Genomic DNA, 15,803 nt, shown 5'->3' with positions numbered 1-15,803 from the left:
GGAAACTGCTCCAGCTTCAGATCCAATGAAGAAAGATGGTAATTAACATATTAAATTACTCTAAATATTTTTATTCTGTATAACTGAATTATTATTATTATTAAGAGATAATCAAACTTAAGGCCTAAATTGCCAGTTGATTATTAGGAAGCAAACTCGCACGTGTAACCCTAATGAGTCCACGTGATGTGAACTGGAGTCGAGCTCCTCATGTCTGCCACTACCAAAGAGGCAAAGAGTACCAGTATTATTTTTGGTAAAAACTTTGAAAGCTGTATTTCTCGTGTATATAAATAATAATAGTCAAATATTATTTATGAATCTACCAAACTTCTTAAAAAGGAAGACTTTCTCCAGTTATAATTTACTTAATTATAATTATTAAGTTAGGCTTTTATCCACAAACCAGAAGGTTGGCGAGTAAGGGGTTTTGCCACTTTGGACTATGAAAATCAATATCGTAATGGAAAACACCAAGTTGGTAAAAAAAAAAAGGTTTACCCATTTTAGAGAAATCTTCTATTCTGATCCAGAGAAAATATCGATTACCGTGTTTATATAAAATTAAAGACAAGGTTTGACTTAGTTTTAATTGAATATCATGCTGTCATTTTACTAGTATAGCCGTCCACATACATTTTAACACATAACAAGACAAACAAAATGAATCAATAATTTGTGTTATTAAAAAAAAAGTTATAGCTAAAATAATGTCGACGCATGTGATTATGGGAGTAGTGTATCAAAATCGGTGCCTTGCCAAATTTTATGAGATAAGCAAAAAGATTAACATTGGTTTTGTCTGCTATAAATGAAACGGATGAATAAGTCAACTTTAAGTCCAAACAAAAAGAAACTTAACTCAAGACTTAGAAGTCATTTACGAATCTATCAAGCTTTAGGGTCTCAATTACGGCAGCAATATTATTGGTTAACCTATGTACTTTGTGGACTAACTGGTCTCCGACTGAACCTCATTTTCTACATTTTTTTAGGTGAGCTGCCAAAAATGTAGCTCTGGCCTCTGAACGGACCAATCAGTGAGAACAAACCAAAAACGTGTTTTCCCCCAACTACTTCGGTCGGTGTGTTTTGTGACTTTTGTCTGGTCCGCTCCTTATTGGTTATTACAGAATTAGTTAATGGCCGATAAAAAAAGAAAAGGCTACTACTATATGCAAAAAGGGCTTGGGCTTCATTCATGACTTTGGGCTTGTTTCTTGTGACTTGCTTTGTAATTACTATGATATATTATTTTTATATTTTCTCGATGCAAAAAGAAAAAACAATAATTAAAGGGATAAAATCATAAAATATAATTTAGAGATGGTCAGAAAAAGAGCCAAAACAAAAACAAAATAAAATAAATCTAATGAAGCCTAGAGAAAGAGATGTCTAGCAGCAGTAGTGACCCACGAAATCAACAAAGTATCTGAAATATTAAAGTAAAAAAAAAATTTAATAACACTTTGATTTTTTTCGTTTAAATGTACTTTGGAGTCATGGAGACACATACACCTATGCACGAACCATATAGTTTTGTTTAACTCCGCACACATAACACAATCTTAACGCGTGTGTGTGACTGACCACCTCCTCTCTTCTCTTCTTACACAACACGATCACACCCAATTTGGACCATAAAGAGAGAAAGAAACAAAAAAAAAAACACACTTCAAAATCATCATCATCATGTTCACGAACACGATCTAATTTTTCCTTTTTTACATATACAATTCCCCAAACTCCAGTTTTTGTTTTCCCTTTGTTTTTATTCCCAAACCCTCCATTACGTTGTCTCTCCTACTTCTCTCCTGATCACGTTTCACCTTCTTCCTCCTATTTTGAAATTGTGAAGTTGAAGTTTTTGAAAGATTTGATGGATTTGATCTGATTTCGAAATTTTCATTTCCGTTTTAAAGGGTTCAATTGATTTCGATCAGATTGAACCCAGTCCAATCCAATCCAATCAGGTTCGTTCCAAGATATCTCTTTTAAAAAAACTCGATCTGTTTATTAAAGTTTTGATTTTTTATTGTTGTTTGATCGATGATTTGGTGTGATTCTAGGAATCAGAGTCTTGGAATTGTTCTTGATTAAGAGAGATCGAATTAGATTTGATCTGTTTCCTCTCTCAAAAACAAAAAAAAGGATTCAACTTTCTCTGAGATGGTATATTTCCAGAACTCAATCTCACTCATAGACCAATCTCCAAACATGGCTCACTCTGCAGATTTCAATCATCATCATTCAAAACACTCACGAAGCATCAACAAGAGATCATCATCATCATCATCGAGCTGTTCTTCGAATTTCTCAGTCTGCTGTGACGGATCTAGATCAGCTGCAATCGATGTTTTGATCTTGATCGCTGTGATCACATCATCCGGGTTCTTGATCTTCCCTTACATCAAATTCATCACTGTCAAATCTCTTGAGATCTTCTCAGAGCTTTCTTGTTTAGTCAAAGAAGAGATCTTGCGTAACCCTGATCCTATTGTCTATGGTTTGATAGCTTTGAGTATCTCATGCACTGCTTTGTCTGCTTGGATGATTGTTATACTCTTGTGTAGTCGTCATAGATGTGGGAAACCTAACTGTAAAGGGCTTAGGAAAGCGAATGCTGAGTTTGACATTCAGTTAGAAACTGAGGATTGTGTTAAGAGCAGTAATAGTGGGAAGAGTGTTAGCAAGAAAGGGTTGTTTGAGTTGCCTCGTGATCACCACCGTGAGTTAGAGGCTGAGCTGAAGAAGATGGCTCCACCTAATGGAAGAGCTGTGCTGGTTTTTCGGGCGAAATGTGGGTGTTCGGTTGGGAGATTAGAGGTTCCTGGACCTAAGAAGCAGCAACTGCAGCAAAGGAAGGTCAAGAAATGAAAGCAAAAAAGGTTCAATCTTTTTTGAGGTAAAGATAAAGATCATTACAGGGGTATGATGATGATGATGACGATGATGATTAGCTTATAAACAACTTTTGCTCTTTTGGGTTTAGTGTTTTTTTTTTTCTTTTTCACAACAACTTCTTACACAAACTAATATATGTTTAAAACTCCATGTGTTTAAATAAAAGCTTTACACAAACTTTTGGGAATTTTCTTTTGTTTCCAACCATACATTAAATTAATAATGACTCCATGGTTGGTTTGCCCAACTCAGGGGTATGTGATATCTAGGACACTAGTTCTAGTGGAATGGTCTAAAACTAATAACTAAATCATGGTCTTAAATGTTTGAAAGTGATTATTTAGGGACTTTAAGGACCATGCTTGACTCTAAGGCACAATGGGGACACAGAGAGATTATTATGATTTATGAAACTTTACCTTTTTCCCCTCCAAGTGTATGGTTATGTAAATTTCAGTAAAAATAAATAAAAATGGAGATTGGTAAAGATCAAAGGTTGGACAACTATTACATCAAATCTCACATCCAAGCTACATACACTTCTGTGTGGATTGTGATATATAGATTTTTTTTTTTTGGTTCCATAGTAGACAATCTCTGGATCATTCAAGAAGACATTTATATGTTCTAGTCTTCTAGACAAGACAAAAGAAACTAGAAACATCCTCTTCGTTTTAGTCATGACTCATCATCACCTTTTTTTGTTTATATAACAATCTCGAACACACCTATGACCTATCAAATAAAAATATCAAAAGACCAAATTCTATTCTCAGAAATTAGTAGCCTTTGACGGTTAATTAGCTCGATGAAAATGGCATCATCATCATCATCAGCTTTGTCTCTCCCTCTTTCTAACATCCCAACTTGTAATAAGAAGTCCCAAGAGTTTCAAAAACCAACTCATTTATCCAAATCCAGTCACAACCCTATTCTCAAACCCCAAACTTTAGACCATAAACTCACCAAGAGAGCTCTACTGAGTTTGACTGCCTTGGGGTTTACGTCTTCTCCAGGAACTTTTCTTGCTCACCCGGCAAAAGCTGAACCAGAAGCTCCTATCGAAGCCAATTCCAATAGAATGTCGTACTCGAGATTCCTGCAGCATCTCAAAGAGAATGAAGTGAAGAAAGTTGACTTGTTCGAGAACGGGACCGTTGCCATCGCAGAGATCTCCAGTCCAGCATTAGGAAAGACCCAGAGGGTTAGGGTTAATCTTCCCGGTTTACCGGTCGATCTGGTGAGGGAGATGAAGGAGAAGAACGTCGATTTCGCTGCTCATCCCATGGATGTGAACTTGGGAGCCTTCTTGCTCAATTTCTTGGTGAATTATGGGTTTCCTTTTATCTTACTTGGCTCTCTGCTTTTAACATCTTCAAGAAAAAACCCTGGTGGACCTAATTTGCCTTTTGGTCTTGGAAGGTAAAAAAAGAAAGCATTCCTAATCAATTTTGAATATAGTAAACCTAAGATTGAGATCCTAATGTATGTTTTCTTGTAACAGAAGCAAAGCTAAGTTTGAGATGGAACCAAACACAGGGATAACGTTCAAGGATGTAGCTGGAGTAGACGAAGCCAAGCAAGACTTTAAAGAGATCGTTGAATTCTTAAGAACCCCAGAGAAATTCTCAGCTCTGGGGGCTAAAATCCCTAAAGGAGTCTTGTTGACCGGACCGCCAGGAACCGGAAAGACTCTGTTGGCCAAGGCTATAGCCGGAGAAGCCGGTGTTCCGTTTTTTTCATTGTCAGGCTCGGAGTTCATAGAGATGTTTGTTGGTGTAGGAGCTTCTAGGGTTAGAGACTTGTTCAACAAGGCAAAGGCGAATTCACCTTGTTTAGTGTTCATTGATGAGATTGATGCTGTCGGGAGAATGAGAGGAACCGGTATAGGAGGAGGTAACGACGAACGTGAACAGACGTTAAACCAGATTTTAACCGAAATGGATGGGTTTACTGGGAATACCGGAGTCATTGTGATTGGTGCAACGAACCGGCCGGAGATTCTAGACTCTGCTTTGCTCCGACCTGGAAGATTCGATAGACAGGTATGTTGGTTTATTCATAAACCGAACAGATCAAACCAATTAATGATTAAATCGGACCGGTTTGGTATAATGCAAACATGGTTTTGAACAGGTTTCCGTTGGTTTACCGGATATAAGAGGAAGAGAAGAGATTTTAAAAGTTCACAGCAAAAGCAAGAAACTTGACAAGGAAGTGTCTTTGAGCGTGATTGCCCTGAGAACTCCAGGTTTCAGTGGAGCTGACCTTGCCAATCTTATGAACGAAGCCGCGATACTCGCCGGAAGAAGAGGAAAAGACAAGATTACCCTTAAAGAGATTGACGACTCCATCGATCGGATTGTGGCCGGAATGGAAGGGACGAAGATGGTCGACGGTAAAAGCAAAGCGATTGTAGCGTACCATGAAATAGGACACGCTATTTGTGCGTAAGTTCCCGGTTCAATTTCATGTTATAAATTTTCAATTCTCCGGTTTAGTCAGTTTTCGTTTGAAATGTTTTGCTTTGGTTAAGGACTTTGACGGAGGGTCACGAGCCGGTTCAGAAAGTTACGTTGGTTCCTAGAGGTCAAGCACGTGGTCTAACTTGGTTCTTACCGGGAGAAGACCCGACATTGGTGTCTAAACAGCAATTGTTCGCTAGAATCGTCGGAGGACTAGGAGGCAGAGCCGCAGAGGATGTAATCTTCGGAGAACCGGAGATAACCACCGGAGCCGCCGGCGATCTTGAGCAAGTTACTCAGATCGCAAGACAGGTGTAGTAATCAAAAACCAAATATTCTAAACCGGACATAACCGGTTGAATTTCTAATTCTTTTTTTTTGGTTCAGATGGTGACGATGTTTGGTATGTCGGAGATTGGTCCATGGGCACTAACCGACCCAGCAGTTAAGCAAACCGACGTCGTTTTACGCATGCTTGCGAGGAACTCAATGTCCGAGAAACTCGCAGAGGAAATAGATTCGTGCGTGAAGAAAATAATCGGTGACGCTTACGAGATCGCGAAGAATCATGTGAGGAGTAACAGAGAAGCCATAGACAAGCTTGTTGATGTTTTGTTGGAGAAGGAGACCTTAACGGGAGACGAGTTCCGAGCAATTTTGTCTGAGTATACTGATCAACCGTTAAATACTGATGATAGAGTTCGAATCAGAGACTTGGTTAGTGTATAATACAAATGAGTGAAAAAAATAGAAATGGTTGAAGTAAATAAAATAATAATATCGTTTTAGTATTACAAATTTCTTCCCTAACCAAATACTATTCTTTAATTAGGCTAGACCTAGACCTAACCTATTCGGATTTTAGAATCGGCCAAAAATGTCCTTAACCGCTTTGTAAGTTCCGGTTATCACAACCAAGACACCGGTTAGTGTAATACCGATGAGAATCAGTGTTTCCAACCCGAGTCTTCGGTACTTCCCGGAGATCTTTAAGTAACACAAACATGGCAATATAACCGATGCGGATGCGCTCAAGAATGCTCCAACAAGACTCATAAGATCACCAAAGAAGGGAAGAAGCAATGCCACAATCACATTGCTAGCAACCAGCGTCGTACTCAGCAAGAAACGGGACGCTTTTTTGTTAGGCAAAAACCGAGAAAACCGGCTTCTCATTGCGTCGATAATAGGCGTAACCATTAGAGCAAACTTAGCTATTGGGTTCACCAATGTAGTCCATATCGCTACTTTTGAACTAAGCTTATCCGTAGGAAGATTCAATGTTATCTGTGAGTCAACATTTGTTCCATACATTAAGTATCCCAACACCGCCACTGATGCATATATGAATGTGCATATTGTGAAACATATAACCATAACCTACATATATATATAAAAAGGCAAAATCATTAGTCTGAGCTTTTAGTGTAAAAAATTTTGAGAGTGCTTTTAAATAAACCTTACGTTTGAGAATTGGCGTTTGTTCTTCATGGAAGTGTATAGAGTTGGGAATACAGGATGAGCGCAGTAACAAAACGCGTATAAGCTCACGGAAGTAGCGACTCCGTTAGGACGAAAGACCTCTGAGTCCTTGTTTTTGAACCCTACTCCTTCAAAAGCTCCAACCCAAAAGATAGAAGCAAGAATCAACCCGGAAGCAAAGACGCCACTCGCGGAAATATAAGAAAGAATCCTCATATTGTCTAACCAGACTGAGGGAAGGATAATGAGAGCTACAAGGACGATGAACATTTGCTTGCCTTGGAATTCAAATCCCATGAAGTTGAATCCAACGTTTGAGAAGAGCTTGTTAAGGTTGTCACCTTCTAGGATCAAGAAACTAGTCGCCACTAGGTAAAGCTCGAGGTTCATGAAGATGGAGACGACAACACGTCCTGTGTTTCCAAAGGCTTTGTAGCCAATGTCCGGGTATGATCGAAGAAGTGGATCCATGTCCATACATCTTTTAATGAGAATGGCACTATAGAAAGTTGTGATTGCCACGGTGAAGAGTATGATCAAACTTAGCCATCCTCCCGATGCTAAAGCATAAGGTACCGATAATATACCCACACCTAAAGAAAAAGTTAAAGATGATTACAAGAACTAATATTTTGTTTAAAACGCTAATGCACACGTTTTACGCAAAGAAGAGAATTGTGGTCTATATCGTTATCAAGATAAGATATTTGATTTGGAAGTGATTTGTAGAAGAAGAATACAACTTGAAAAGGGAAGACGTGTTGTTGATGTGCTAGGATGGTTAAGAGACACGTTGTAGTTAGATAGTGAAATTTCGTTGTTTTTATTTAATTATCATACGGTCTTCTTTTGTCTGTATAGAATATGGATATAATAAATAATGAAAATGGCTTAATCATGTGCTGGCTAGACGTGTGTGAAAACTAATTAATAACTAGTTTAACTTTTAGTTTATTTAGTATATACTAAAAGTATTTAGTTTGGTATCATTTAAACACACAACGATAGTGGCCTCTCTTTAATAGACCCATTCATAATTAAAAGCAATACTCCAGTGGGGGTGATCGATGAATGCCTATATCAAGGAGAACAAAAGGAACTTTGCCAAATTATTTGTGTGTATTAATTTCAGGTAAACGGTACCACTACCATCCTAAGTTCCTAACCTTAAAAGACAACAAAGCAACATTTATTTTCTCCCGGTCCTCTACCAAAAAAAAAAAAAACAAAGAAACATTTATTTGGTTGTTTAGCTTTACCTTTCCTACACCATCAAAACCTATAACATTTGAATGTAGAATAAGAGAAAAAAAAAACAATTGAAATTTAACTAGAACTTGGTTTGTCTAACTGAAAAAACATCAATAACCAAAAAAAAAACTGGAGAAAACTATGAACAATATAAAAAGATAGGAATGAAATCCACACCAATCTAGATACAAGATAAAGTCAAAATCTTGTGTTAAAAATATCTAGATTTTGAATAGAATAAAGCTAAATATAGGTTTCTCTAGATTATTTCTATGTGTATATGTGTGGATAAGCTAAGAGAGTTGAATCTTTGTCCGTGAGTTATGGACCTTGGGGATAAGAAAAAGGAAGTGCTGAATAACTCAAAAAGATAAATAAGAGATCAAATCAATTAGGAAAAGGAAATGAAACCTGATAAAGCGTTAATGCCATGGAAACAAGTCTTGGAGAAAGAAGTGTTGCCCTGTGAATTATAATCATCAAGCGTTGCTTCTTCATCATCATCAATATTCTTAACGATGAATGGCTCCGACATGATATCTTCGCTCATAATTGTTTTAGTCTTTGACTCTGCTGCTGCTCTTTCGATGTCGAAGAGACAAAGAGATAGAGAGAGACGGAGAGATCGAGAGGCGCCCAAGGAGATAGATAGAGAGAAGTTTAAGTCAAAAATAAAATAAAGACTCGATAGGCAATATATATATATATAGTGACTTAGTAATTAGTAATAATTTACTTGAGCCGAAAAATGGGATTACATCAATGATTTTATTTTTGTCAAACATCAATGATTAGAGTCGAAGTTTGTGCAGTATGCACCATGATATGCACGAGATTAGCGTGACAGTTTGGTATTCTGTTAAATGTTTATTGACCAATTAAATATTTGTAAAGGAGATTTTCAGAAACAAATTGAAATCTTAAGTGCAATTTTCTCATCAAATAGAAAGTTTTTTATAACCATTTATACTAAATCTACCATTAGAGTTGTCATAAAAAAAATATCTGGTTGGAATATATTGAGAAAATTCAACAAAATTTTCCATGCATATATAACATAGATAGAGAGAATGCAAGTAACCAAATCCTCCTTATAGTAAAAAATGATTGAATTTAATAAAAATAAATGGTCTAAAAGTAGTGCATATCATGTCAATAATCTGTTGGACGAGTCTGGAGCACATGAATTGCCACATGTTTTTGTCGTTGTTTTGTGAAAAAACATCTGACAAGTGAACCCCAAGTCTTAAGTTAGAAGTAAATAAGTATGAATGGTCTCGATTTGGTGTAAATCACTATCATGATGTTAGTTTTAACTTTTAAGTCATATATAAGTTTCGAGTGGAGATGTTCTACACTCTGCAGAACGTACATAAACCGGTAATGACAATCTTTATATATATGTAGAAATGTACGTTCAATATTTATATATTTCTTCTATGTTTTCTTCACAGTTGCCCTTGCACGTTTCCATTCGATACCAAAAACTTTTACAGCTTACAGAATACGTTCTTTAGAAAAGAAGATTCGTTGCCTGTCAATTCCCCATGTTGTGCAGGTAATATCTTCTTTAAGATCACCGCTCAAAATGCATGTGAAGGTGTCTAACCTAAAGAGAGCCAAATTGAGCTTTGTTGTCGAGGCTAATTAACTAATAACAATACGTTGTACTCCAAACGTCATATACTTCAACGCACTAAAACGAGTATTTATTAAAATGTACGATAATTAACTGGTAAAACATTTCTTTAAGTTTGTGGTTCGTATCAGTGCACCGATTGTAAAATATTATTGTCGTGCCCACGCCCTTATCGCAGATAAGATTGTGGCAAAAATTAAAAACCAAAAATATTTTTTTAGAAAAAAAAGAAAAAAAAAGATTGTGGCAAAACGTCATCGCAAGAACTGAGAAGTAGAACACGTGATTTCGTAATAAGCGTTCAAGTATCATTAATGGGCTTTTTAATACTGGGCCGATAGACCCAAACGTCTCACTTTCTATAGTATCATTAATGGACTTTTTAATATTGTGTTATTTGTTTTGCCTTTATAGTATTTTCGATTTTTATGCATTCGACTCGGAAAAAAAAAACCTAGAAACACCAAAATATTCAATAAAATATCATTCATAGGCCACTCTCATTTTTTTCAAGGATTTAGAACAAAATCCCAAAAGGAGTGACATAATATTACAACATCAGAAATATAATAAGATTGAAACACAAAATACTTTTTAGAAAAAGAAAAAAAAAAAACAGATGAAAGTGAAATTTTAGTTATCGTCCAAATTTTTATTATAAAAAAGGAACGATACGATAGTGGAAAGTGAAGTAAGGGGGAGATATTTTCAAGGGCATTTAGGTCCACCCTCTTGAGTTTTCCAGTTGTTGTAGCAACCGCAAACTTGTTTGTTCCCATAATAACCCGGAGGCACACAGAGACACTTCTTGCAGCACTTGTTGCAGAACATAATGCAGGCGTTGTGGTACTGTGTCTGCTTACACCTCCTATCGCATTCCGATGGGCACTCTGGTCATTGCATCACAAACAGTTTTCGGTAACCAGTCAATATTTTTTTCACCACTCAATAATAATAAAACAAGAGAATCTAGTGAAAAACAAACGTAAAAAATGATGCCAAAAGCAGGGGACATGTTTACGACTTTTTTACTGTTTTGTGGGTCTCAAGAAGGACACAGTGGGTTTGCTTTGACTCTGTAACCATCATTTAGGGGTAATTTGGTCAATATCTGTAATGGATCTGAGAGACCAAACACCAGTCACTCCACTTTCAACTAGTTCGGACAATATTAATATAGAACTGAAATTTTGTACTTATTAATAAAATACCTAATATCTGTTTTCAGAAGTTACGTGTTTAGAGTTTAATTCTTTGTTTTGAGAATCATAAGCTGTGAAGAAAAACACTTACGGGTAATTTTCAGGCTTCCTTGTCTGTAACGTTTCTGAAAAATTAACCAAAAAAATGTAGATTAATTAAACACTTTTTCGTTTAGTTAATAGTAACATTAGGTTATAAAATAGTATTGTTTAAAAGGTATTTATATTGGTAGTTTTCAACATTTAAACTTACCGGGTCAAACTTTATTGGATAGTTATATCCATTGGCCATCACCTAAAAAAACCAACAAAAAGAAACAGTACTAATTAATTTCATAAAACGGTAAACAAGATCAATTACAAACAAATTTAGAATAATCGAACCCACATTATTTCAAATCTTGTTAATAAGGAAAGAAATCAAATATATTTATCTCCAATATTTTCAAGCATGAAAAAAGAAGAAGAAAAAATCGAGATGTTACCATGGTTTGAAGCAAGGAGAGAACAATGAGGGCCAAGAGGAAGATAGCTCCGCATGACTTTGCCATTTTCTTAGTTAATCCAAAAGAACCAAACACTCCTCTAGATCGCTCAAACTAGTTTTGGTCTCTTTTTAGTTTGAGGTTTACAAAAGAAGTGTACTGAAGAGGAGCAGTTTTGGTTGAGGACCCTATGATGTTGCATATAAGCTATATATACACACAGTTGCTCGTATCAGTTATTCCCTGTGGCAAGACATATCGTTATTACCGTATTCCTCTAGTTACATTACGCCACGTATTCCTCCAAATCCAATTTTAGTCCTACTTGCTATATTGGTAAACTGTGGTTGGATGGTTTGCACATGGTTTAACAAAGCTTATAGTACTCTAAATATTACTAATATATTACGAATTATTTTGATAAGTTTTATCTCTCTTTTTTTTTTTGTAAAAGACTTTTATGAGAATTTACGAACTTTTAGATATAGTTTAACATTTCATTTTATCAATGAAAACGAAACTAAAAACTTAATTCGTGGCTTCAAATTGGGTGCTTGCTTAATGCTTGGTGGGATTTTAAAAGACGAAACGTTTTTAAACCACAGATATATTATCAGAGTTATAAATGATATAATTGACGTTGTATATTCAACAAAAAAAATAAAAAAATAAGGACGGTGCATTGAAGAAGGAGACGGGAGTTAGATCTGTGACCAACGGTCCCAACTGTAAATTATAATCACAATCTTACTATACTATTACTATTAATTATTTATACCATTGCTTGGTTGACGGATCATGATTAGCTTAGATAAAGTTACAGAATATAGTCAAGATAAATTCATTACTCTAATTCTTTTATGTCTTTTTCTTTTTCTTTTCATAGAAGAAACCAGATCTAGATCCGCTGTTATATTCAGGGTCTATCAGATTGATTGATTTTTATCATCAATCGTTTTTGTTTTTTATGCGTCAATCAAGCAACAAATCTATAGATGAACCAAAAAAACTCGTGGTAGAGTGTATATGAAAGAAAAAAAAGTGCAAGGAGGGAACCTAAAAAACATAGGTAAGTAAGTACTCCACCACTAGGCAAATCAAGTTGGTAAATGAAAGAAAAAAAAATCACGATTAATGAAATGATAAGCAACTTGAAAACACATACTGTATGCAACAAACTAGAAACGTATATATGCGTGCACACATGCATTAATGCGCATACACATCCCAACTTGTATAATTGTCTACTGGTTAAATATCAAAATCTAATAAAGTTTTTTTTTGAGTAAAGGAAAACCAAAAAGAAAAACTAAAAAGTTTGAAAAGGAAAAAAGAAAAAGGGCATGTGCAGCTAGCCAGTTCCACATGCTCTCACCCAATTATTGTTTCTGAGTCGATCTACCCGGAGAAAAGGAGGGAGGGAACAATGGGATATTTTTTGGTTTTGATAGAAAATGTTATCTTCATAAAGTCATTTTTACCCCAGATAATCCTAATAAATATATATAATGAAAAGGAAGTGAATGTGAAAAATTATTTCGCCTTACCAATTGGTGAGAAACAAGACTTTTACGTTTGTTATTGTATAACGTATAGGATTATCGAAATGTGTAAAAAGATAGAGAACTTGTTAGACATGACAATGAACAAGCTTACCTTCTAGGTGATAGTCTAGTTTTGTTTTCAATTATTTTCAGACTTTTTAGAATGTGTTATATAAAAATATAAAAATCGAGCTAAGGATTATGTTTTGTTTACTCTGGTTTAAATTTTGGACTCGATTTATTAGAATTCAACTTAACATCTATAAGTTTGAATTTTGTTTTTGAAGGCCAAACACACCTATTTATGTAGAAGACATTTTTAGCTTACTGATGATGATTCCCCTTATCTATTTTGAAGTAATACTTTATTTTCAAACTTAAAGAGTTGTTAAATAATTGGTGTGACACAAAATTGATTACAAGGGGTTAATATAAGAAACTTGTAGGGTCGGAGTACGGCACGGCAAGGCACGGACCGTAGGACCATTTTAAGAGGAAACATTGAAATATAAAATCAAAAAATTTGTTCATAAGAAGATTTGAAAGCATGTGAGGGATCACATGGATATTGATTAGTTACTGTCCAAAAAAAAGTATATTAGATCATGTCAAGTTGTTCAAACACATGCATAGAGATTTTAGATATAGATTCTTGAAAGAAAATATAACATTTTGTTAATTAATGTTACAAGAAATAAAACATAGTGAGTGATCATCATCATTCTCATTCATGATGTCAACTTTTACTTGTTCACACATTCATACACTAGCAGCCTAAGTTTGTATACAGAGGGCAATTTGAGATTTTTCATGTTTTCATATTTTTTGCTAGATTGGTTTCTTTTCCAAAACCGAAATTTGAAACGTAATCAATTCTTTTGTTGTGTGTGTTTACAATTTTCAGAGAAAACCAAATAATTCGAGACCACTAAACCTCAATTTGTAAATAGTTACAATTTTGATCAAAATTAAAGTGTAGGGGTCATAATGTAAAACAAGTGAAATATGAAGACCCATCTGAGCATATAGTTGAAAACTTGACAAATAGGGTTTTGGAGTAAAAGCCCCTTTCCCCTCCTGCGTCGTTTATCCTAATCGCGCTTCCGTCGCCGTCGTCATCTCCGGTCACGCTTGTCATTGCCGTTTTGAATCGATTTTTTCCTGTAAGTATCTTCCTTTCTCCTTACCACATTCTTCGAGAGCTTTCAATTTCGTCCTGGGTCGGAGAGATCGGCTGATCAGACTCATTTTAGGTTTTGATTAGAAATAGTGAAAAATCTCGGATCTGATCGCGAAATTTGCGGGAAAAAATAGTGTTTTTGATCTGGCTCTTGATTCAGGTTTACGGACGTTGAAGAAATTTAGAGAAATGTAATAGCTTTTGAGGTTGATCACTTGATTTGTTTGTGATAGTGATTACATTTGAAAGAACACAACAACTGTGAAAAGATTTGATGAAATGGGTTTGTATTGTATTGGATTCAACTTGAAATGTTTTGAGTTGCTATTTGTTGCTTGCAGATTTCTGGAAAAAAATGAATTTCTTTAACTCAGCAGCATCCCTATGCAGAAGAGTTAGCTTGAGGGAACTGATCACTGAGGTTCCTGCTTACACTGGCAGTAGCATTTCAGGTATATATTTATTACCTATCAGTCTCCTCTGTATTGTGATCATCTTTGCAGGTTAACTCATTTGTGTTGTTGTTGTTGTTGTTGTGTTGGGATGTTAAAAGATGGTTCTTCAAGTGGGTTGAGTTTGGTCTTGAAGCGTTGGGCTACAAAGAAAACCGCTGGTTCTACAAAGAATGGTCGTGACTCTAATCCCAAGTTTCTCGGTGTTAAGAAATTCGGAGGAGAGGTAAGAACAATCAGGTGAGTATTTTTTCGATTGAAGTATATGATTGTAGAAACTTATGTTTGTATGTGTGTGTGACGTTGCAGAGTGTGATACCGGGAAACATCATAGTTCGTCAACGAGGAACTCGGTTCCATCCTGGTGACTATGTCGGGATCGGTAGGGATCATACTCTGTTTGCATTGAAAGAAGGCCGAGTGAGGTTTGAGAAAAACAAGATAACTGGACGCAAATGGATTCATGTTGATCCAAAAGATGGTCATGTTCTTCACCCTATCTACAGAAACACTGCAGCTGCAAAAACGACTAAGTTGGAGACAACTTCATCGTCTAAGCTGGAGACAGCTTCATCGTCGTGAGAACTCATCGATTTAAAACCAAAGGTGTCTTCATATGATCTCTTGACTAAAAAAAAAGATGATGAGTATCAGAACAGCAACACTCAAGTTTAATAACAATCTGCTGTCTTTGTTTTTGCATTTCAGTCTCTGTGTGGATATTGATGATGTGCCTGTTTTAAGCCATGCATAAGTTCATAAGATTCCAATTCATTCTATTTCCCCGATTTGTTAATCAACCCTGAATATTTTTCATGTGTTTACAAAACAGACAAAATTATCGTTGATAAATTAGTTATCGTCAACTATTTTTTTCAAACTTGATGACAAGACTATTTACAATCTTCTTCACTGATTCTTCTTTGTTGTTTGTTGCTGAATCCTCCTCACCAATTGATTGTATGTGTACATAATATTTCGGCCCATTATAAACCCATAAGGTAACTGGCCAACGTATTGAGCCTCAGGCTTTGCTCTGTGTCGTTTTCAGAGTTCAGACTTTTTTATACTTTCAGTTTCAGTCAATCCCAAAAATAAAAATTACTAGTATGTCATCAATATTGTAAATTAAGTAAATTTACAATATACATTTTGAATAGTTAAATTAACTATAACATATTATTGTCTAACAAATACAA

The 15,803-nt window shown here is 35.5% G+C and overlaps 5 protein-coding genes across 5 annotated transcripts; 3 read left to right on the top strand and 2 right to left on the bottom strand.

The window, feature by feature from the left end:
- Positions 1-1,481: 1,481 nt before the first annotated feature.
- LOC104769768 (uncharacterized) lies at positions 1,482-3,081 on the top strand. The gene is made up of 2 exons (XM_010494051.3): positions 1,482-1,973; positions 2,070-3,081. Exon 2 carries the CDS (start codon positions 2,170-2,172, stop codon positions 2,875-2,877), a length of 708 nt encoding a protein of 235 aa, XP_010492353.1. The 5' UTR covers positions 1,482-1,973; positions 2,070-2,169; the 3' UTR covers positions 2,878-3,081.
- A 473-nt stretch (positions 3,082-3,554) lies between these two features.
- On the top strand, positions 3,555-6,098 carry LOC104769766 (ATP-dependent zinc metalloprotease FTSH 6, chloroplastic-like). Its single transcript, XM_010494049.2, has 5 exons — positions 3,555-4,326; positions 4,409-4,949; positions 5,041-5,354; positions 5,441-5,681; positions 5,757-6,098. The coding sequence occupies exons 1-5, from the start codon at positions 3,713-3,715 to the stop codon at positions 6,096-6,098; spliced, it is 2,052 nt and encodes a 683-aa protein (XP_010492351.1). The 5' UTR covers positions 3,555-3,712.
- Positions 6,099-6,108: 10 nt separating this feature from the next.
- Positions 6,109-8,774, bottom strand: LOC104769767 (amino acid transporter AVT1J-like). Its single transcript, XM_010494050.3, has 3 exons — positions 8,514-8,774; positions 6,834-7,444; positions 6,109-6,749 (listed from the first exon to the last, which is right to left on the bottom strand). The coding sequence occupies exons 1-3, from the start codon at positions 8,650-8,652 to the stop codon at positions 6,231-6,233; spliced, it is 1,269 nt and encodes a 422-aa protein (XP_010492352.1). The 5' UTR covers positions 8,653-8,774; the 3' UTR covers positions 6,109-6,230.
- A 1,436-nt stretch (positions 8,775-10,210) lies between these two features.
- Positions 10,211-11,944, bottom strand: LOC104769765 (gibberellin-regulated protein 4). Its single transcript, XM_010494048.3, has 4 exons — positions 11,429-11,944; positions 11,197-11,238; positions 11,035-11,068; positions 10,211-10,631 (listed from the first exon to the last, which is right to left on the bottom strand). The coding sequence occupies exons 1-4, from the start codon at positions 11,492-11,494 to the stop codon at positions 10,450-10,452; spliced, it is 324 nt and encodes a 107-aa protein (XP_010492350.1). The 5' UTR covers positions 11,495-11,944; the 3' UTR covers positions 10,211-10,449.
- A 1,651-nt stretch (positions 11,945-13,595) lies between these two features.
- LOC104769764 (uncharacterized) lies at positions 13,596-15,383 on the top strand. Its single transcript, XM_010494046.3, has 4 exons — positions 13,596-14,135; positions 14,494-14,604; positions 14,706-14,830; positions 14,914-15,383. Exons 2-4 carry the CDS (start codon positions 14,508-14,510, stop codon positions 15,184-15,186), a joined length of 495 nt encoding a protein of 164 aa, XP_010492348.1. The 5' UTR covers positions 13,596-14,135; positions 14,494-14,507; the 3' UTR covers positions 15,187-15,383.
- Positions 15,384-15,803: the final 420 nt, after the last annotated feature.

The sequence above is a fragment of the Camelina sativa genome, chromosome 20 (genome assembly GCF_030686135.1).
Source record: "Camelina sativa cultivar CO46 ecotype springtype chromosome 20, ASM3068613v1".
In the NCBI taxonomy this organism is placed as follows: domain Eukaryota; kingdom Viridiplantae; phylum Streptophyta; class Magnoliopsida; order Brassicales; family Brassicaceae; genus Camelina; species Camelina sativa.
This window is presented reverse-complemented; position numbering and strand designations above follow the sequence as displayed.